The following is a 21,108-nucleotide window of genomic DNA, read 5'->3' on the forward strand; positions in this document are numbered from 1 at the left end:
GGTTGCCAACTTTTAAATCAGTCTCTGTAGCTGTGCCTTTTGACGGTTGCTTTACATGCAGCTATGCACCAATGAGAGCAGCCTCTCTCTGCAGTAAAGAGAAGGCTCCTAGGCTTTGAAGCATTGCATCGGATAGAGTCAGTTCCACAAAATGTAGCTCCCTCTCCCTCCCACCCCCTCCACACTCTGCGGCACCAATATAGGAAAAGCCACATGTGCATTATTGGGAGGTGTGTTTGTGGAAATGCTTGCTATGAAACCTGGCAGCTCCACATGGGGCATTTTTGGAGCAGAAAGGCTGAGCTCACCATTTGTGTGTGAAGCGAGCTCTGTGTCCTTCCAGAATGCCAGCTCCGGCGAGAGCCTGCTTTAGTTCTGCACATCTCACTGCTGTTAGGCTGCCAGTGAAAGAGCAGACCCGCTGGAAACCAGTGCATGCCCATCAGTTTATGTGGATCAACTCTGAGTAGAGTAACGCACTGCACGCGACAACTATACTTTTATATAGAGATTTGTAGCGTGTTGGCATTAAGGATTTAATCCTTTGGATTCCTATGTTCTGCAAAGGGTAAGCTGCTTTGGTGAGACGTTTCACTCGCCTCCTCCCCGCCCCAATTGTGTTTCTGAGCAGCAGAGGCAAAGAGCCTGCAAGGAGGAAAGAGCAGAGGTCCCCGGCTCCTGGTTGAGCCTGTGGTCGCTTTAGGCAGGGATCACCCACCTTCCCGTGTCCTCCTCGCTGCCCCTTTAAGACCCAACTTTCTCTCTGCTCCGCTCCCTCATCACAACACCAGCAACACGTGCCTGCTCACGTGTTCCCAATCCCGAGCAGTCTCCTGCTCCCCCGCCCGCCGCCTCGCCATTGGCCAAAACTGGGTCAGGCTCCTCCCATCTGCTGCTCTGCTATTGGCCAAATCTAGGTCAGAGCCCCACCTGCCCCATGGCAGGCGCACATGACAGAACGGGAAGGGCGCGGGACGGGGGAGCTGTGTTTGCAAATCTCGGGCTGTTGGGCTGCCGATTGGAAGAGAAGGGCCTCTTAGCTCTGCCCATTGGGCCCTCGCGGCTCCTCCCACTTCGAATGTTGCAAAAGGAGGGGGGAAAGACCCGAAGACAGTTGCAAAGTGCTTAGAGGAAAGTAACGAGCAATTTTTATTTATATGTAATTTTTTTTATAAAAAGAAAATTTGGTTGTAGATTCGCATTTGGGGGAAAGCCGGAGCGAAGCATTCTGGAAAGCGGCAGGATCTGCTTTCGGTTTCCCTTTATTTTTATTATTATAATATAATAATACTGATTAATAAAAGGAAGGTGCGAAGAGGTTCCCCCACACTCGGATTCCCTCACTGCCTGCGGAGAAGACGGGGTCTCCCCTCCCCATTTATAGATCACGGACATCCCTCTTCCAGCCTATTTAGGATCTGACTGGAAGAAAAAGCAGCGGAGATCACCCGTCGCTGCTGCTGCTGCAACTGCGAGATCCTTAGCAAAGGGATCGCCTGGGCATTTTGGATTTGCTGACTTTTCCGTTTTCCTTTGGCGCCTTAAATCTGCTAAAGCTCGCCGAAAGCGGGTGACTTTTAATTCTAGGGGAAATAATTTTGTTCTAGCAAGATTGGAAATACAACCCTCCCGTTCCCTAGGGAAATCTCGTTGGATCTTAGGAACTCTTTACTCCACCCCGCTCCACATTTTCCAATAACTTCATCGCAAATATATATATTTTCTTTGCCCATCTTTTGGGGAGATCTTCCTCAGAGCCGGTTGGCTGCTAAATTTGGATCGGAGTGAGGCAAGGTGGGGGCCATCGCCTGCCCCTCCGGAGGCTTGTTTCCAGGCTGGTAGCAGGAGAGAGAGAGAGAGAAGACAGCCTCCTCCTTTAAAATAAAATAGAAAATCCCACCCCAAACCCTACACCTCAACTTCCTTTTCCCGTCGAGCATCGAATCGGTGAATCTCCCTCGGGGGTCTCTGCTGCTGTTTTCCACAAGGACCTTCTGTTTTTATTCGCTGTCCCCTGCTCGACACCATAGAAGAAGGGCGAAAAAAGCAATTTTCAGCGGTGGGCACCTCCTGGATCTTCCTGCTGCTGCCGCTTTCGCTATGGCCCGCCCAGCCACCCAAAGTAGCCCGGCTCCTAGCCCCATGCTCGCCTCTCCTCCTTTGGGACTAGCCACCCCGAGCTCCGCGATGGTCAGTCTCAAGAGCCTCCTTCAGGGACCGGTCAAAAGTCCCGACCGCCGAGGGGCCAAGGACCTGGGCTCATGTGAGTGATACTCCTTCGATCCTCCCTTGCAATCATTCCTCCACCTGGTTCCTCCTTTGCCTGCCTGTCCATCTCTCCCTAAGTGTAGATATTCATGTACTTAGCTCCGTATTTCCTCTATACATGCATCCATTTTCTTGCTGCTGGTGGTGTTTTTTGTATTAATCTTCAGGGCACTGCAGAACCTTCCCCCAGAGTTTGCCCTTGAAACGGCTGGGTCACTCTCATTCCCATTTCACAGATAGGGAAGCTACTGAGGCAGGGCTGTCATCCTTGGCAGAGGCAGGATTTGCATATTTGCATAGGAGTCTGCCTAGCCAATCATATCTCCCCTGGGCTACCATAGAGGCCATCCTTCTACTCCATACATCTCCCAGGCATCCCATAATATTAGTCCGGGCCTCTCTGTCGTTTCTGTGCCATTTCATTTCATAAATGTCTGCCTTCAGTGGAAAAAAGAGAGTTTTAAGGCAGTTTAAAGACCAGCAGAATTATTGGCACATAAGCTTTGGTCTGCTCAGTCTTTAAATACGTCCTATAAATGTCCCTCTACCTGCCACCCCATCGATCTCCCCACCCCATAGTTTATCTCTCAACCTGTATTCACCCCCTTTATAGCTGCCTTCTTGTCCACCTGGCTTTTCACACCACCCACCTGCCTTATATCTGTCTATAGGTCCCAACCTGCACACACTTGTCCAATGCTCATATATAAAAAAATTGAGCCATTTGTTCCCTCTGTTTTAAAAAACAAAAAACCATAACAAAATATGTGAGTTGCAAAGACCTGCTGAGACTCAGGGCCCCTGGAAAGGGAAGTCCTTCCTATGAATGATATGCAGTGATATTTATATACTCTTGTCCTCCCTCCCCTTCTATCCAGATGGCCTTCAGAGCCTGAACATCCAACTTGCTTTCATTTTGGGCTTTTCCATCTCGATTGGCGGGGGGGGGGGTTGAACTGTGTTTGCTTTCAATGCGGCATTGTTAATTCTTTCCATCCGTGAAATGTTCCTCTCCTGGGTTGTGAGTTCCAGTCAAAATGCATTCATTCTAAATTGGGAAGGCCCCATGCAGTGGGTTCATGTAGGCCCCACATATGCAGACCCATGTTTACTTCTGGATGGGATGCCACCAAAGATCTGGAAGGAGGTCGAAATCTAGTTATTGCAGGAAGGGCCTGGGACCTAGGCGCTCTGGAGAAAGAAGGCAAATGCCTTTGGTGGCGCAAGATTTAGGAGGAGCCACGGAGCCTGAACTCCTGGCATGTCTGGGAGAGGAGGAGGGGCATTAGGGGCAAGACAAGTTTGGGGCCCAGGACTTCTAGGTATATGAGGCAGGGGACTTCTATAGGTGGGATAGCTCAGTGGGAAGAGCATGAGACTGGTGTGTTCAGGCCTCATTGTTGGGCTAAAGAATATTGCGTTGCAGGGGGTTGGGCTAGATGACCCTTGGGACCCATTCCAACTTTACAATTCTATTATAATTCAATTGCCCCTACCATTGCGGTGCGTGTGCATTTTAATCCCCGATCGCTTTTCTGCCCCTTGGGTGTTTGGCAAGATGGGCAGCCGGTTTTGATAGATCTAAGCAAAACAATGACAGAGAGCGGGCTGGGGAGGGGACGGATAAGGCCTGTCAGGTTTTCTGGGAGGGGAAGCGGTTGGAAGGGGGGAGGACAGAGAGGCGAGCTGCCCAGGACTCCTGGGTTCTGTCGGGCAATGCGGTGCTGAGTGCGAAGGCTGCGTGCGTCCCGGATTCCGAGGATCGGGAGGGGAGGGGGAGCTTTGGGGAGCCCGGACGCCTGGGTTCGCTCGCTGCTGCTGCTGCTGGACAGGTGCCAACTCGCTAGGGTTTTCCAGGGTGATCCACCAAGCGGTGTCTCTGGACATGCGCACAACCTCCCGTGCGCGTACACACACTCACCCAAACACACACACACTCTCGCATCTGCTGGCTGGCAGCAGTAAATCCCTTAAAGCTGCACACAGCCTGGCCACGGGACGCAGCAGGAGGGAGCGAAACGTGCGCGCGGGCGCTGCTGTGGCGCTTCGCCCCGGGAAACACTCTCACAAGACTTTTTCGCACGAGCGAGCGAGCGGGCAGCGAAGGGCAAGGCGGGAGGAGGAGGAGGCGGCGGCTAGGACATCGCAGGGGCACCCAGGGTGCCACCCGGGGTCAACGCCCCACGGAGGGAGAGGGGAAGAGGGAGGTGCACCAGGGTGGCGAGGAAGCTGCCAGCCACAAGCTGGCATTTGGGTTCTGGCCGGCGGACAAGATGGGAGGCGGACACACCGACACGGACGGTGGGTATCTTTGCGGGCACTTTTGGCGCGCGCTGAGGCGGGGGGTGTGATTGGCACCCTGCGGCGGGGGGGGGGGTTTCCTGTGAATTCAAGCAGAGCAAATGAGCATCTCGGACTGTTTCAGGTTTTTTATTTCAGTTTGATTCTGTTGACAGGAAGGTGCCCGGTATTAAGATGGGCAGAGTGTATATATCTTGGGGGGGGTCTTGCATCTTGGGCATCCTGCCACCCGTCGTGCAAGGGTGCCATTCGCACACACACTTAAACAAACGTGTTTGTGCACGGGCACTCTAACAGATTTGTTTGGGTGCTGACTAGTCTTGGCCACCCCAGTGTTATTGTTGTAGGTTTGCCCCCCACCCACCCGAAAGGACCGAGTTTTGCTTCTCCGCCTAGAGCTGAATGTCAATCATTCCTCTTCGGAACAGAAAGTAAACTGAAGTCCTGCTTGAATAGGCTCCTGCTGGCTCCAGCCATTGAGAAACTCGCCTGACCCTGCTTACTTTGAGGTTGTTGATGTTGTTGTTAATGACCACGCTCCAATGCTTTGGGCGGCTCGATCCTGAGCACGTTTTACTTGGAAGCAATTCATTTCCAGAAGGGTTAGTAGTCTGTGGCACCTTTTAAAAAGTTTATTGTGGGTATCAGTTTCATCGGATACACAGAAATGGACTCTGCTCCGCAAAAGCTTATGGGCACAATAAATGTCTTATCTTTTCAGGTGTCAGGGGGCCCTTGGTTGTTTATACATGGAAGTAAGCTTTATGAATGCCCGTTGGCTTTACATCTGAGTAAACATGCCACTGGCCACAGACTCATAGAGATGCAATTTCATTATATTATTCCTGGTGTGTTCTGCAACTTGCAGGTGGCTTTCCTTTTCACAACAGCCTCCACAAAGCTGAGTGTTGTTCCCATTTCACAGTTGAGGAAAACTGAGGCTTGAGCTTTGGTAGCCTCTTTGATTGGTTCCTAAACTGATTTTATATGTTTTTGATTGTAATCATATTTTGGAATGCTTTTATCTGTTTTGGATTTTTTAATTTTTTTATCTTGTTTTGCCACCCTGGACTCCTTGGAGAGGAAGGGTGGGGTATAAATTCAATAAATAAATAAAGGACCCAGGCTTTGAATATTTGACTCATAACTCCAAATATAGCTTTATATCATTTGGATAATATTGACTGTGGCAGGAGGAGGGCATTCAAAGATTACTGGGGGGGGGCACAGGGCAATACTAGGAAGTGGTGAGGAGTACTTTGGACCAAGTTTGTGAAGCTAATACAACTGAGGGGCAAAGTTAAGAGTGGTGACAAAATGCATACAGTTCAATTCATTTACTACATTGTTCTGCATATTTTATTGTATAATTTCAACAATTGTATTTCTGCCTGTGTCATGTTCATCACAACTCATAATCCTCGTGAATAATATCTCCCCCTCCTCCAGTACTTCTTTTACCTTTGCAAGAGACCTGACAAGGTAGTTAATAATATTCCCATTTTACAGATGAGGATAACTGAGGATTAAGAACTTGCCCAAGGCCGCCCCGGTAACTCCAATGGCTGAGCCAGGATTTGAACCTGAATCTCGGATAGCCTATCGCCTGAGTCGCTCCGACTCTTTGGTGATAGTTGTTTGGGGGGTGGGGTTCATTGGAGGAAAAGTGGAAGAGGGTTGTCTGGGGTGGATTTGGAGTGGATCATCTGCCCACGGTTGGGGAGCTGCGCAGTAGGCAGCCACGCACAGGCTTCGCTTGATCTGTGGGCGTTGCGGGTGACTCGCCCAGTTTCGGGGTGCCAGGCTGGTGTCACCGCAGGAGGTGTCAGCTGGGCCCGGACTTCTCTCCCACGTGTCCAGGCAGAGTCAGGGCTCAGGTATGGCGTGCCACTCCCAAGCCTGCCCGAGCCTCGTGCAGGGGGGGGGTGGGGCGTCTCCCGGAGAATCCTGGCCTGTAAACCACAAGAGCCCTCAAGCCTTCAGAGACCGAGTGAGGGGTGGAGGGGGCGAAGGTGGCAGTGCATGGGAAAGAGGGTGGCCTTGGTTAAAGAATGGAGGCAACCCGCTGGAACAAATAGTTCCCGAACTGTGGGACAAAAGGAAATCTGCAAGTCTGTCCATGATTCCTGCCCGCTCACTCCCAACCTTAGCTAAATCTCCTTCTACCCTGATCTTCTGTAAGGTTTTATGCTTTATTATGCTTTTATATTTGTTGGAAGGCACCCAAAGTGGCTCAGGCAACCCAGTCAGATGGGCAGGGTACAATTATTATTATTATTATTATTATTACTATTACTATTACTATTATTATTATTAATTTATTTATCTATTTAATGATAATAATAGTTAATAATAACAACAACAATAAAATAATAATAATAATAATATATTGCAAAAGAGGCTGGACTCCTTCTGTAATCTGAGCACTATGGGGGAGCAAATCTAATGATATGACCCTGAAATCCTGGGTCCTTTGGTATGGGAACACAACCTAGTGAGCTTAGAATGAGGGGAGCTCTAGCAACCGGGGTGCTTGCGGCATCCCCTGCGTGGTGGTGATGGGCACCTTCTCAACACCAGCGCAGAAGATGCCAGTCAGATCTGCCCCCCCAGAGAGCACTAAATGCTCCCTCCCCACACTGATGCCCACACCAGGGTCACCCGGCGGCTGCTGCCGCCGCCCCACCTAGACCAAAGAGGAGCGAGCTGGAGGGATTCAGGCAGGCAGATGGGCTGAGCGAGCTCCGAGGGCGCAGGAGAGCGAGAGCCCAATCAAGCGTGGCTGAGCATGGGGTCATCTGGGGTGAGGCAAGCACTCACGTTTTTTTTGCTGGTGAACGGCATGCAGGCCTCTAGGGCTGGAGAGATAGGGATGGGGCCCAGGCAGGTTTCGGCAGCCTCCGCGGCTCAGAGATGCCGGCTGCCACATGCTGCAGCCACCCATCCCCACAACACGCATCTCTCCCAGCCATCTGGCCCTCTCATTGGCAGCCTGTCCTTTTTCTTTGCCCACCCACCTGCACAGCCTGCCTGCGCCCGTAGAGGAGGACCGTGCAGAGTTTATATTGGAGCAGAACTGTTTTGTCTGCTTTGGGCCCTCGGGCTGTGAGAGTGTAAGGAAGTGATCAACACACCTGGGAGCCCTGTGCAGGAACACCCACCCACCACACATGTAAGGCATACGACCTCACCCAAAGAATCCTGGGAACCGTGATTGAAGGTGCTGGGAATTGCAGCTCTGCGACAGATAAGCTAGAATTCCCAGGGTTAATGGGGGGGGGGGAGTGGTGTGCTTTAAATGTGTTTTGCCTACGCAGCCACCCCCACACTCAAGTGCCAAATGCAATGCAAAGCCATGTGCAGTTAGATAGATGTTTGGATACCCGATTGCTTGGGAGAGGCAGATGGCAAGGACCCCCTTACTCTGTCCTGGGTTGCCTGGGGCTGTCTGGATTCAGAAGGTGGCCAAGCCCAGAGACTAGAAGCAACTGCCTCGACACTGTGGCCTTTTGCACTTTGCACCCGTGCGTGTGCCCAGGGATGCCTGAAGCGCCCCGTGCCAGCAGTGCTGGGTGTTGTATTCCAAGTGCACACAGCTATGTACATAAACATTAAGTCTTGCTGATCTCTCACCCTCCCTTGTGTGGTGGAATCTATTGCTGTTCACCTTGCAAAACCCTTTGAATTGCAAAGTTACGGCAATTACAGACTTCAGAATGATGATTTCCCTCCTTTTGTCCATCTTCCCAATCCATCTCCCCAGTCCACTTCCATGTCAACAGTGTAACATTGATCGGTTTCCTTTATTCCGCTGGCCCTTTGCTGTGGAAAACCAGCAGACACACACAGACGACTTGTAGATTTCCGCTTTCTTGGCTTCCGGCCTCTAGGTTTCTGCCCCTAGATGCTTCTCATCCCATAACCTTCTTCCTTAACCTGAGCTTCTCCTCCTGCCCCCTTTTCTGCAGGTGTCATCAAAGACAAGGAACGCAAAATGGAGGACGACCTGAGCATTTCGAGGCCTGGGCACTGCGCCTACCTGGGCTCCCTTTTGTGGGAACGCACGCTGCCCTACAACGAGATTGAGTACGTTGACTTGGACGAGTTTTTGCTGGAAAACGGGCTGCCCCCAAGCCCAGCTCACCAGCCCTTCTCGCCGGGGAGCCAGCCCACTGCCTCGCCGTCCAGCGGGGTGGTGGTGGACCTTAGCCGCCCGGCCTCTTGCGCGTCATCATCTTCCATCTGCTCCTCATCTGGCGAAGGCCTAGTGGGTAGTGATTACGACCACCACGGCAGCAGCCAGACAGGTAAACTGTGCTGTACTTTGGGTGCGAGGGTGGTGGTGGGGAAATGGGAGTCCAAGTGATTGCTGGCATTTGTCGCCCCTCCCCTTGGAAGGAGCTGTGAAAATATCAACTCACCCTCCCCTTGTTTCATATAACCGCGTTTCTGAGCTGCACACCCATTAAGTTTTAGCTGTATGTTTGCAAAGAGAGACGTGATGGGAACTGCAGCTCCCATTCTGGAGACACTCAGTTGACTCTGTGAAATAGCTCTTGGGTTTCAGGGCTAAAAGGTGTTTTTACAGTCTAATACAGTGGTGCCCCGCAAGACGAATGCCTCGCAAGACAAAAAACTTGCTAGACGAAAGGGTTTTGCGGTTTTTGAGCTGCTTCGCAAGACGAATTTCCCTATGGGCTTGCTTTGCAAGATGAAAACGTCTTGTGTTTTTTGCAAGTTTGTTTCCTTTTTCTTAACACCGTTAATACAGTTGCGACTTGACTTCGAGGAGCAACTCATAGAACGCGGTGTGGTAGCCTTTTTTGAGTTTTTTGGTGATTTTTGAAGCTTTTCCAAAACTTTTCCGACACCGTGCTTCATATGACGAAAAATTCGCTAGATGAAAAAACTCGCGGAACGAATTAATTTCGTCTTGCGAGGCACCACTGTAGTGGCTGCAGTGGAACAAGGGTTATATTGCAGTACCCCATTCACTTCAAGGTCAAGGGCAAGCTACATGTTACACAGAAGTGCATGGAACAAAATGAAAAGCAGACTTGGGAGGCTGAGATTTTGAGTGGAGAAGCAGGCGAGAAATAAGTGTTTGATTCTCTCCCTTCCGGCCTTTTTCCTGTCCTTCCCACCCCCTCTGCTTCCTGCTTCCAGGCTACGTGCACCAGTCTCTCTTTCTATTTGTCTGACATAATTAGTTATTGTGTTATGCCTTGGAATAAATTATGCAAAGCGTGCAGTGTTTACTCCAAGTGCAAAATTTAGCCTACCGATTTGGATATATATTTTTTTTGGGGGGGATACCTCTGAGCACACACCACTTTGGATAGGAGGAGTGAGCAGTTTCTAGAGCCCTCCCTGTTTGGGAGGGCAGTTTCATGTTCCCTCCCTGGTTGCAGAGAAAATTGAGTTTCTAATCTCCTCCCTGATTGCAAATAGTTTTTCAATCCCAGCCTCTCTGGGTTGCAGTGGCAATACCAGTGGCCCCCTTCAGGCTGCTGCTAGAATTGCGCTTCCCTTCTCCTTCCTAGTCCCGTGTTGTCTGATGCCCCCATTAAATATTGGTTAAATAATTATGTTTGCAGCAGATGTTTAATACACAAACACACCATTGCAGAAAATAAAAGCAAATTTTGCTCTGTTTGGATTTAGTCCTTTCCTAGTTTGCAGAAGCAGATCAGATGGTTTCTACCCAGTTTAGATCACAAGTATTAAGAATTTCAATAGGGTCCTCCATGCATTTTTTGTTGCAGAGAGTGCAAAAGGAAGGTTGCAGCAGTTCTGAAGCTATACAGGTGTGGACCTAGTTGTTTGTCTTGGATGAGAGCTTCATGGGTATGCTAGGATATTAAAGAGAAAATTTTGGGGTGCAATCTTATACTATTTATAAGAGTTATAGGGACGCGGGTGGCACTGTGGTGTAAACCACTGAGCCTTGGGCTTGCCAATCAGGTCGGCGGTTCGAATCCCTGTGAAGGGGTGAGTTCCCATTGCTCGGTCCCTGCTCCTGCCAACCTAGCAGTTCGAAAGCATGTCAAAGCGCAAGTAAGCTGCTTAGTCATGCTGGCCACATGAGCCGGAAAATCTTTCTGTGGACAAACGTCGGCTCCCTTGGCCAGTAAAGCAAGATGAGTGCCGCAACCCCAGAGTCATTCGCTACTTGACTTAACTGTCAGGGGTCCTTTACCTTTACAAGTGTTATAAAGATTTGCAATTTAATGCTTGTGTTTAAATAAGGTGTGGGGAGTCTTTGGCCTGGCAGACATTGCTGAACTACAACTCCCACCAGGCCCAGTAAGCGCAGCCAGTCATGATGGGAGTTGTAGTTCAGTAATATCTGCAGGGCCAAAGGGTCCTGCACCTGGTTACTTTCATTATTTCATGTGTTAACTTGTAACATCTCATGTGTTTTTGAAACTTGGACTTTGTGAGATGGTTGGGTGGGAAGGGAATTGTGTTTTCGTTTTGGGAGGGGGCTCCCCACCTTCTAAAGTTGCCAAGCGCTCCTAAAACTAACTTTTCCACATCTTGAAAATACTGGATGCTTTCCCTGAAGCTGAAACACTATATTTTCAAACTGTCCCTTTGAGTTGCAGTAATTACTGATACTGTTCGGATTACCGCCTCCAATGTGTGCATTGGATTTCGGTGGGGAGGGCAGGTTAATGTGGGTTTAAGCTTGAGAATAACATAGACAGTGCTCTGAAAGTTACCTGCCACCATTTAATACTTACTGTCCCTTTTCTGCTTTCATTTACAGTTGTGGTTTTTGGTGCGATTTGGGAAATCGCAAGAGAGGAGGGTGGAGATCATGAGATGTTTGGGTTTTGTTTGAAACGCAGAGTTGGGAGACTAGCGCTTGTGGTTTGTGGAGAGAAATATCGGGGGGAAAGGTAGTGGGACGACTTTGACGCCATCCTTAGTGAAGTACAGCGGGACGCTTGGGATCCGTGCCCTCGTGGCCCCAGTGAGCACTCCAGAGAAGGTATTCTTACCAGCGGTCTCCCTTCACAATGGTACCTCCTCAAGCTAGCAGTGGGCAGCGTAGACTTTGCTGGTGGCAAAAGGTGACGTAAAATGCAAAGGAATTATGTTTTTAACAGATGTAAGTTGGGTAAATTTGGGTGCCCCCCCTTGAACCATAAAGCTTTACAGGGTATTACCAGAGGGCCACCCCCCTATGTCCCCTTATTTCCCCCCAACTTTTTCCTCCCACCCTACTCTACTCCACCCAAGTACAGTGTTTTCCACTGATCTAATCCAGACATCTGGACACTCAGTACTTTCTCTGTTCCAGAGAACCCAGGAATCCTAAATACCCATGGGGCCCCCTCCTCATATCTCTTCACAGGAGGTCACCAAACCCATCCAAGTTCACTAGACGCCCCCCTTTCCCTTCGGGAGAACCCAGGAGTCCCGGGCACTCCCCTGTACATCCCCTTCCCCCACATATGGATCCTGGATGTCAGCGCCTCGAAGCTCCCCCATGAGAACCCAGGAGTCCTGGACAATATCTTCTGCCCACGTACACCGATCCCCTCCCCCCCACTGGATCGCTCCTCCTCCTCGTTCCTAGCAATCCTGAATACCAACAGCCTCAGGTTCCCTCCTCCTCCTTCTTAGACACGCAGAAGAATTCCAAATACCAACAGCTTTCTCCACCCCCCCCCTTGCATTAAAAAAACAACAACTCAGGAATTCTGGATTCCGTCCTCCCCCTTTCCAACAATTCTGGGGGTTCTGGATGCCCACCCCCGCGGCGGGGTGGGGGAGGCGCGCTCTCGTGTGCCTGTGCGCGTGCACACGCGCGCTCCTTGCCCGCCCGCCCGGCGCGGCGGCAGGCTGCGGGGAATCCCGTGTCTGCTGCTGGGCGCGGAAATCCTGCGCTGCTGGCTCCCGCCTGGGAAGCCCGGTCTCGTGTCTGCTGCACGGAGCCTCCTGCTCCCGCTCACGTGCCTCGCCCTGCTTCTGCGAGCACATGTCGCGGCTCGGCTCCTCTGGCTGCCAGCTGGCAGGCGGCCCCCTTCCTCGGCGCAGGGCGGGGCCGGCGGGCACGTGGGGATGCGGTGTGAGAGGCGGCGCTGCTGCAGCCCGAGAGGAGGAGGAGGAGGAGGAGGAAGCAGCGGGTGCTGCTGCTGCTGCTTCGGGGCCTCTCGCGGGACGGGGGCGGCAGGGGGCGTGGGCCTGTGGGTGGCCGCCTATCCCGGCTGGGCAGGTTGGGCCGGAGGGAGGCGCGGCCACGCAGGACGCCTGGGTTCTGCGGAGAGGCGGGAGTAGGACTCCTGGGTTCCCCCTGGAGGGGTGGGGGTCCAGCGAAGGGGATCAGATTCTGGCTTCCTTCAAGGAGAGGTGGGAGTGGAGATCAGGATTCCCGGGTTTTTCCACATAAAGAGGGGATTCCGGGGGGCGGGGGGGGTGTAGGACCCCGGGTGGGGTTCTCTCTGGGGAGTTGTGGGGTACCCCAAGGACGGGGTGTGTCTGTGGACTCCAGGGTGTTTCAGGGAAGTAGAAACCCCTGCTTTTTCCGGGGTGCGTGTATGGCGCCTAGTGAGTGGAGCGTTGGCCTCTGGAGTTTCTTGGTTTTCCAAGGAAAGAAATATTGGGGGGCCGCAGGACTCTTGGGTTCTTCAAGAGGAGAAAGGGCAAAGGGGGGGCAGAGGGAACCAGGATTGTGGGTTTCCTCAAAAGGAGAGGAGTATAGTAATGGGAACAGGAGTACAAGGTTATCCAAGGGAAGAGGGGCTTTAGTGTTTCCTAAAGGGAGTGGGGATTCCGGGGTCCCCTGCGGGTGTTTTTTTTTGGGGGGGAGATAGGTGGTAAGTGTATAGGAGTTTAGAGAGATCTAGTTGGGGGTGGGACGTGGGACTCCTGGCTTTTCTGAGGGGGCAGGTGGGGGTGGATGACCTTGGGAGAAGGTGTTCGATATTCCAAGTTTTCTGAGGGTCGGGGCATGAGAGCCAAGGGATCCGGAGGGTGGAGCTTAGTGATGGGGGGGGAGAATGATGGGAAGGCAGACACCTGAGTTGAGGGGAGATGTGGAGACCCTGGTCTCTGAGGAGAGTTGCAAAGTTTCTTTTATTGGTCTAGAACAGGGTTTCCCCAGCTTGGATCGCCGGCTGTTTTTAGACTACAATTCCCATCATCCCTAAGCGGGTCAGGGATGATGGGAATTGTTGTCCCAAAACAGCTGGAGACCCAAGTTGGGGAAACCCTGGGCTAGAGTTTCCTGGGCTCACTGTTGTGTACTTGTCTGCTTTGCCCCTAGCAAACCCAAGCAGCTTAGCGGGACGGCCATTTGCCTCCTCAAGCCACCAGAGTTGCCTTGCCTCCCAGTTCCAAGTGGTGGCACATAATGAGCTTTTTCAAAGCGGTTGTCACTTGCGAAATGGTTGTCTGGATCCGCTCTCTCATATACCTCGTTCCCCCATCTGTTAGGCATTTAAACAGATCGGCGGGGCCCACGTGGCTATCTGGACACCGCATACTGCATAGTGCTGTTCCCAAAACGGTCTTGCAGTGCCGTTTAATCCTCAGAAATTTGCCAGCCCCTCTGCGTGTCTCTAATCCCCATCATGTGTGCAGCTGCAGCTGCCTGAGCAGCAGCGAAGCCCTGTGTCCCCAATTCACCGTTCCGCTTCTCAAGAAGACACACAACCCTACAGCCCTCCTCCTGAAACACTCTGCAGAGAAAATAAAAACAATGGGGGTGGATATGTACATAATGCAAAGTCTATAACATATGGATGTGCATGTGTGTTTGTGTACAAAGGACTCCGTAGAGGTTACAGTGGAAGTGTGGGGCGGACCAGCCTGCAGATAGCCTGTTGTGGGTGCTGCTGCCCTCTTGCGGGTTCTCTTTATTTGTGAAGCTCACCTGGATTTCTCCTTCCTCCACACCCATTCCAGGTCCCGTAACACCTGTGTCCCGAAGCACGCCCAGCCCTGTGGACCCCGAGGGCGTGGAGGTCCTCATGAACTTTGACCCTGACCCTGCCGACTTGGCGCTGTCGAGCATCCCGGGGCACGAGACCTTCGACCCCCGCAAGCATCGGTTCTCCGAGGAAGAGCTCAAGCCACAGCCCATCATGAAAAAGGCACGGAAAATACAGGTCCCGGATGATCAGAAGGTGAGAGAGGCGCAAAACGCACTGATCTTAGAACAGTATTTTAAGAGATTTCCCTTGGATAATATCAAATGCGCAGGGGAGCCTGTGTTGCGTCAAATGCTTTTGGACTACAGCTCCCATCGTCCCTGACCCTGACCATTGGTCCTGCTGGCTGGTGGGAGTTGGGAGGCCAGGAACATCTGGAGGGCCACAGGTTCCCGGGCCTTGATCTCTCCTCCTCCCTGCATCCCCCAGTGTAGCTGAAAAAAGCTTGGGTGCAGGTGGTGGTTTTTAATTTGGCCGTTTATATCCAAATTCAGCAAACAGCAAGTTTTAAAAAATCACGACAAAAAATAACAATAAACTTAGCAATGAAAACAAAACAGTGTCATAATCGCAGCTCGTTAAATTAATACCCCGCCTTTCTTTCAAGGTGCTTGAGGCAGCACTCCTGGTTCTTTCCCCCTTCCACTCAACTCTTTTATTCTCACAGCAACCCTGTGAGGTAGAAGGCCTGAATCTGGCTCTTCCTTGCCCAGTGTTGTAGCCCAGGGACAGCCAGTGTGGTTTCACTCCAGGGCTTGTTGAACTACTACTCCCATAATATCTCACCACTGGCAGCACGTTAACTTCACAACAGGAGACAGGTTGCTTTTTTAGTTTTCTTTTGAAAAGGTTGGGCCATTTTAAGTAAGATCGAAAAGTTTGGGGAATTGACATTTGTTATTATATTACTTGTTTAAACTACTTAGCATTATTATTTAACATTTTCTAAGCTCTTTTCTGTCGACTGATACCCGATAGCCAAGGTTACGGTGTACCAGCTGTGACCCTGCCCACTGTGGCATGTGTCGCTCGACAAGATTTGGGTGGAATCCGCTGGCGTGAGTGGGCAGAGCTAGGCTTGCTGCCCAAACCCTCCCATTTTTGACTGCATGCTCTACACAGAGCTGCAATCTCCAGAGATTGTTAAACCAATCAGTCCCTGTTCACAGGGGACTCTGGGAATAAGAGTCTTCTAATAGCTCTCTGCACCCTCAACAAACTACAGCTCCCAGAATTCCTTTTTTTGGGGGGTGGGGTGAACCATGACTGTTTAAAGTGGTATCACAACATTTTTTTATTTTCTGAAATAAAGTAGCATTTTAAACACATAACGTGAATGTGGCCTGAGAAAACAGGCTAGGCAAAACATCCCTGTTCCCCCAGCACCTGTTGGCCATCTGCGCCAACCAAGTGTGCGCAGTGACTGGGGTGATGGAATAAAAACTTGCCCGCAATATCTTTGCTCATCTTTGTTTTTAAAGAATAATCAAACAGCTGCAAAACACCCCTTCTCACCACCTTTCCTCAATAGTACTCAACAGCATTCCCTAACAGTATTTTATAACTGTACACACTTGATCAACTTAAATACAGTTTTCAAATAATCAGTTTACCCTACCACAGCACTGCATTCGGTGCAATAGGTAAACTCTCCCTGCTAATTAGTTAAATTGTTAAGATACCTCAGGTGTGCTGAATTGTCGAAAGCTCACAGATGTGCTGCCATGAAGGTTATAATTACACACACCTCTGAGTAGCACCATTGACCACATTAATATCAAGAAAACCCAACAACACCATGGTCCCAGCTGCTGCTTTTTAGGAGACAGACAGACAGATGTGACACCCCAGTGTAATGCCTTTGACCCAAAATGCCTGCCTGAAGGTTGGTTTCCACCACCAGGGGTTTTGGTGGCAGGGCTAGGACAGTGAATTTCTCTCTGGGGTTTAGCGTTTTTTCATGCGCCAGCTGCAGGGTGACAATGTTATGGGCGGGAGAGAGGCTGTCTGGGAAATGCGCTGCTGGGTACAAACCTGTTTTCTGAGCTGGCGGGTATGGATGATTGTCTGGCATTGTGTGTCTCAAAGGCAAGTAGCGTGTCCATGCATATTTTGTCAAGCGGTGACAGGAAATGGTGTGTATGCGCATGCATGACCGTGCTCGTGCTCTTTCAAGAAGTATGTGCGTTCTTTTGGGGAACGTCAATCTCTGTCCGAGATTCCAGAACGATGTGTTGCCACCAATATACAAAAATAGATAGAAAGAGGCACAGAAATGCACTTTGCCAAGAGACAGAAGCTGGCCTAAAGTCACTAACTGAGTGTTGTGGCTGTGGGTGGATTCGAACTCAGTCCTCTGTGTGCTACATCACCACACTGGGAGAAGTAGTCGTACTTACTGGGATTGGGGAGGGGGAGAGTTGTAGTTCAGCTGCATCTGATGGGGCAGAGGTTCCCAACACCTGACCTATAGCATTTGCACCTCTCTCTTTAGCCAATAAGCCTCCCCAAGTGCCTTATTGAACTTTTTTTTTAGTATTAAAAAAAGAGAAGACATTTCCTGTCCTCAGTTTAACATCTAAAAAATAAGTCACAAAAGGAAAAATGGAAGGGGAGGGGAAAGAAAGCATATTCAGGCACCAAATCTCAAAGAGTTCTTACTAAGACTAGTTGGGATGCAAACAGTTCCAAGATGCTGGGGTAGAATGGGCGCTGGTAGGTGACATATTATTATTATTTATTAAATTTGTATACAAGGTTCATATGGAGAAATGCAGGAGAAAGAGCGAGAAGCAGCTTGAAATACCTCTGCTGCTCTTTTCTTTTGATTTTAGCATAGGAACATGGAAGGCCTGCATGCATGTCATCAAAGTTAGCAGCTTTCCTGCCCCTTCTTGCTTATATTATAAGTCCAGAACACCGTATGAAGGCAAGTAGGACAGCCGCCCTGCTGGAACTAAGCAGGCCTGCCCCTGTTCAGTGCCCAGGTGGACTATCACCTGGGAATCATGTAATAATAATAATAATAATAATAATACTATTACTTACACCCTGCCCATCTGGCCGGGCCTCCCCAGCCACTCTGGGTGGCTTCCAACAGAATATTAAAAACACGATAAAACATAAAACATTAAAAACTTCCCCTAAGCAGAGCTGCCTTCGTATGTCATCTAAAAGTCAGATAGTTGTTTATTTCCTTGACACCTGATGGGAGGGCGTTCCACAGGGTGGGCGCCACTACCGAGAAGGCCCTCTGCCTGGTTCCCTGTAGCTTCACTTCTCACAGTGAGGGAACCTCTAGAAGGCCCTCAGAGATGGACCTCTGTGTCCTGGCTGAACAACGGGGGTGGAGAGCTTTGAGCTCCCTGGACAAAACGTAGATTTATTAAAATAATAAACAGCAATTTGTGGCCTCCAAAAGAGAGCCGACTCTTCACAAGCCCACACTGACCTGTTTCGTTTTGTTTCTCCTACCTAGGACGAGAAATACTGGAACAGGCGGTACAAGAACAACGAAGCAGCCAAACGCTCGCGGGACGCCCGCCGCCTGAAGGAGAATCAGATCACGGTCCGGGCAGCCTTCCTGGAGAAGGAGAATGCCGTCCTGCGCCAGGAAGTGGCCAACATCCGCCAGGAACTGACCCGTTACCGCAGCATCCTCTCCAAGTACGAATCGCAGCACGGCACCTTGTAAGGCTCGCGGCAGCAGACGGCTGCGCTCTTCTCCACCGCTCCACCGCTCTGACGCGGTGGGGCCACCCTGGTTTTTCAACCCTGACCCCCGTCTTCCCGAACCGGGCAAACAAATAATCAAACAACAGATGTTTGGAATAAGGGGAAAGGTCCCGAGACGGACGATTCCCCACGTGCGGGGACTGCCGTGCTCCAGGTACTCGACAGAAGGGATAAGACTTCCTGGGTTTGGCCTGAGCTGACCCTCGCCAAGAAAAAGGGCAGTGACTTGGGAGACGTTGAACTGGGCATCGTAGGCACACGAGACACACTGCGAACACACAAGGGCTCTGTAGCACACTGGAAGATGTATTACACACACACACACACACACACACACACACACGTGCACACAGTACCCATTCTCTCTCCACGTACATGCTAGAGTTTGGTTCGTTGGCAGACTTTTCTCTCCAAACGGCAGAATTCAGCCCCAGATTGCTGCAGTTACTCACCTCTGCTTGCCCTGTTGTGGCATTTGGCTCAGTGGCACAGTTGGCCCAAGGAGGCATCAGGCTGCCTGTGCTTGCTTGCTTTTTTCTTCCAACAGCATCGCTTTTCAGTGGACATTTCTTCTTCTTCTTTTGCACACAATTTCTTCGACTCCTTTCTCCCGTCGACTCTTTTGTCAGGGTTGGTGGGGAAGGACACAAGAAGGCTGCAAAAGTGGACCCCCACCCCCGAGCCGTTCTGGGCTCCCATCTCGCAGCGGGTATCGAACCACTAAGCCCTCCTCCCGCTGCACCCTTTGCAAAGAGAACTTAAAGGAGGCCTGGCACCCTGAGAAAAAAGAGGACACAGGAGCGTTGTTTTTCTCTCCCTTTTGATACCAGTAAACGTCAAGACTTCTGCCTGCGAAATGCCAAATTAGAAAAACGAAAAGAAAAAACGGGTTGTGCACTCAATATTTTTCCCCCACCATTGGACAAAAGGGGCTTTGTGTCAGAGGGCAGGTGTATGGGTTGTTAGTTGAATGATTACAATTATCTTATTATTACTATTATACCTGTTTTTAGTTAAAAGGCAAGTGATGGTTTCTGTTATTTTCCCCCCTTCCACCACACACCACTTTTCCTCATGTTTTGTGTCCAACACTGTCTGATGTACGTCATATGTATAGAAACTAAAAGAAAAACAAAAAACACAGAACCTCATTGGTGACCCTCCATAAATATGAACATATATATAAATATATATATAAATTTCTCTTTTTTTGTAAAGCAAAAAGTATATATAGAGGCTCCAGGAGAGACTTGAGAGATTATGTTCTTCTTAATTGGGGAAAGGATGGTTCTTTCGTACAGAAAGTGAATGGGGGGGTAAGGGGGAGGGGGGAATACGGTATTTTTATCTCCTTTGGGGAGGTTCCTAGTCTTTTTAATTTTCCATGTAAGAGTGTTGCTGAAGACTTTGGGGGATGAAACCACCAGACTTGACGGAAGGCTTTTATTTCGAAAGGATGTTTACACAGTTGTATACCATGAGCAAACTAGGAATAAAGAAAGACAGGATTTTAAAAAAAGAACGAACGAAACCCAAGATCTTTTGTGTCGTTTGTATTAACCTTTCCGTGCACGGCTCAGATTTTACCAACCTGGTGCCTTCGTCTTGCTGTACTACAAGTCCCATCAGCCTCAACCATTTCTGGGGTTCTTTGGTCCACTCATTTACAGAAAGGTGTCATTTCTCTATCTGCTGTAACAGGTAAAAGGAGACTTAAAGGAAAACAGCTACGTTAATTGGTGGGAGAGGAGGAACCCACCAGCATTCTGTGCAAAGACAACTAAATTCTGCAAATTGTACCGATTTGCACATTCTTGCCCATTTTGCAGCAGAGATTTGGCTTCAGGCGTTCAGAGCAGGGGACAAAGAGACAGAAACACAGGGACGTGCCTCATACCGAGTGAGACCATTGGTCCATCCAGCTCCGTCCTCTCTCCAGCAGGGGTTCCCCAAAGAGAGGTCATTGGACCACCAGTGGTCTGCAAGCTTCATTCAGGTGGCCTGTGGTGTGTGTGGCTCTGCGGTTGAAGATGGGAGAGGGTACATCCCTGTGTTCAATATTCCTCTCTGCTTCTAATCGTAATTCTGTTGCTTAGAGCAACAGAAACACAATTAAAAATCGTGCATCAATCTGGTACAGGGCATTGCAGTCGCTGCAACAAGCAGATAAAACCATTAAGCAGCCCTCTGCTATTCTCAAGAGATCCATGGGGGAGAAAGTGGTAGGAACCACTTGCCTACACTGACAACATCTCTCCAGGATTTCGGACCGGACATTCCCAGCCTTACCTAGAGTTGCTGGGCACATGCTGCATGCAGACCAAGAAGATGCCCTGCCAATAAGCTGTAGCCCATCAGCATCCTCTCAAAAGCCCAGCTTGCCCCTGTCACCAGCTTCTGATGTTTCGTTAGGACAAGGCTGAGGAACCTGTGGTCCTCACGTTGGACTCCCAGCTCGCATCACCCTTAGCCAGCTTGGTCAGGGATGATGGGCATTGTAGTCCATCTGGAGGGCCAAAGTTTCCGCACACCTGCTTTACAAGATGGAGCAAGGCTGCGTAGGAGGCGTTGGGCCTTCAGTTCCCAAATGGATTCTGCAAACAACCTTTGTGTGTGTATAAATTGAGAGAGACTGATTTTCTTTTTTACGTGTTGTTATTACATTTATATCATGCACAGAGGTGGGTGGGGAGTGTCTAGAGCAGGGTTTCCCAAACGTGGGTCTCCAGCTGTTTTTGAACTACAGTTCCCATCATCCCTGACCACTGGTCCTGCTAGCTACGGATGATGGGAGTTGTAGTCCCAAAACAGTTGCAAACCTAAGTTTGGAAAATAGAGCTTATTTCTTGCATTTATATCC

General features: G+C 50.2%; 1 protein-coding gene across 1 annotated transcript; it reads left to right on the forward strand.

The window, feature by feature from the left end:
* Positions 1–1,076: 1,076 nt before the first annotated feature.
* DBP (D-box binding PAR bZIP transcription factor) lies at positions 1,077–19,779 on the forward strand. Its single transcript, XM_082196000.1, has 4 exons — positions 1,077–2,263; positions 8,538–8,876; positions 14,488–14,708; positions 17,992–19,779. The coding sequence occupies exons 1-4, from the start codon at positions 2,101–2,103 to the stop codon at positions 18,205–18,207; spliced, it is 939 nt and encodes a 312-aa protein (XP_082052126.1). The 5' UTR covers positions 1,077–2,100; the 3' UTR covers positions 18,208–19,779.
* Positions 19,780–21,108: the final 1,329 nt, after the last annotated feature.

Source organism: Podarcis vaucheri (assembly GCF_965113315.1).
Source record: "Podarcis vaucheri genome assembly, chromosome: 13".
NCBI classification, from domain to species: Eukaryota; Metazoa; Chordata; class Lepidosauria; order Squamata; family Lacertidae; genus Podarcis; species Podarcis vaucheri.

What these genes read in the sequence shown, in the direction of transcription:
- DBP (XM_082196000.1), top strand. Translation starts at nt 2,101, where the DNA reads ATGGCCCGCCCAGCCACCCAAAGTAGCCCGGCTCCTAGCCCCATGCTC. An exon ending in CCACGGCAGCAGCCAGACAG is followed by an intron (nt 8,877 to 14,487) that starts GTAAACTGTGCT and finishes CACCCATTCCAG; the next exon opens with GTCCCGTAACACCTGTGTCC. An exon ending in AGGTCCCGGATGATCAGAAG is followed by an intron (nt 14,709 to 17,991) that starts GTGAGAGAGGCG and finishes TCTCCTACCTAG; the next exon opens with GACGAGAAATACTGGAACAG.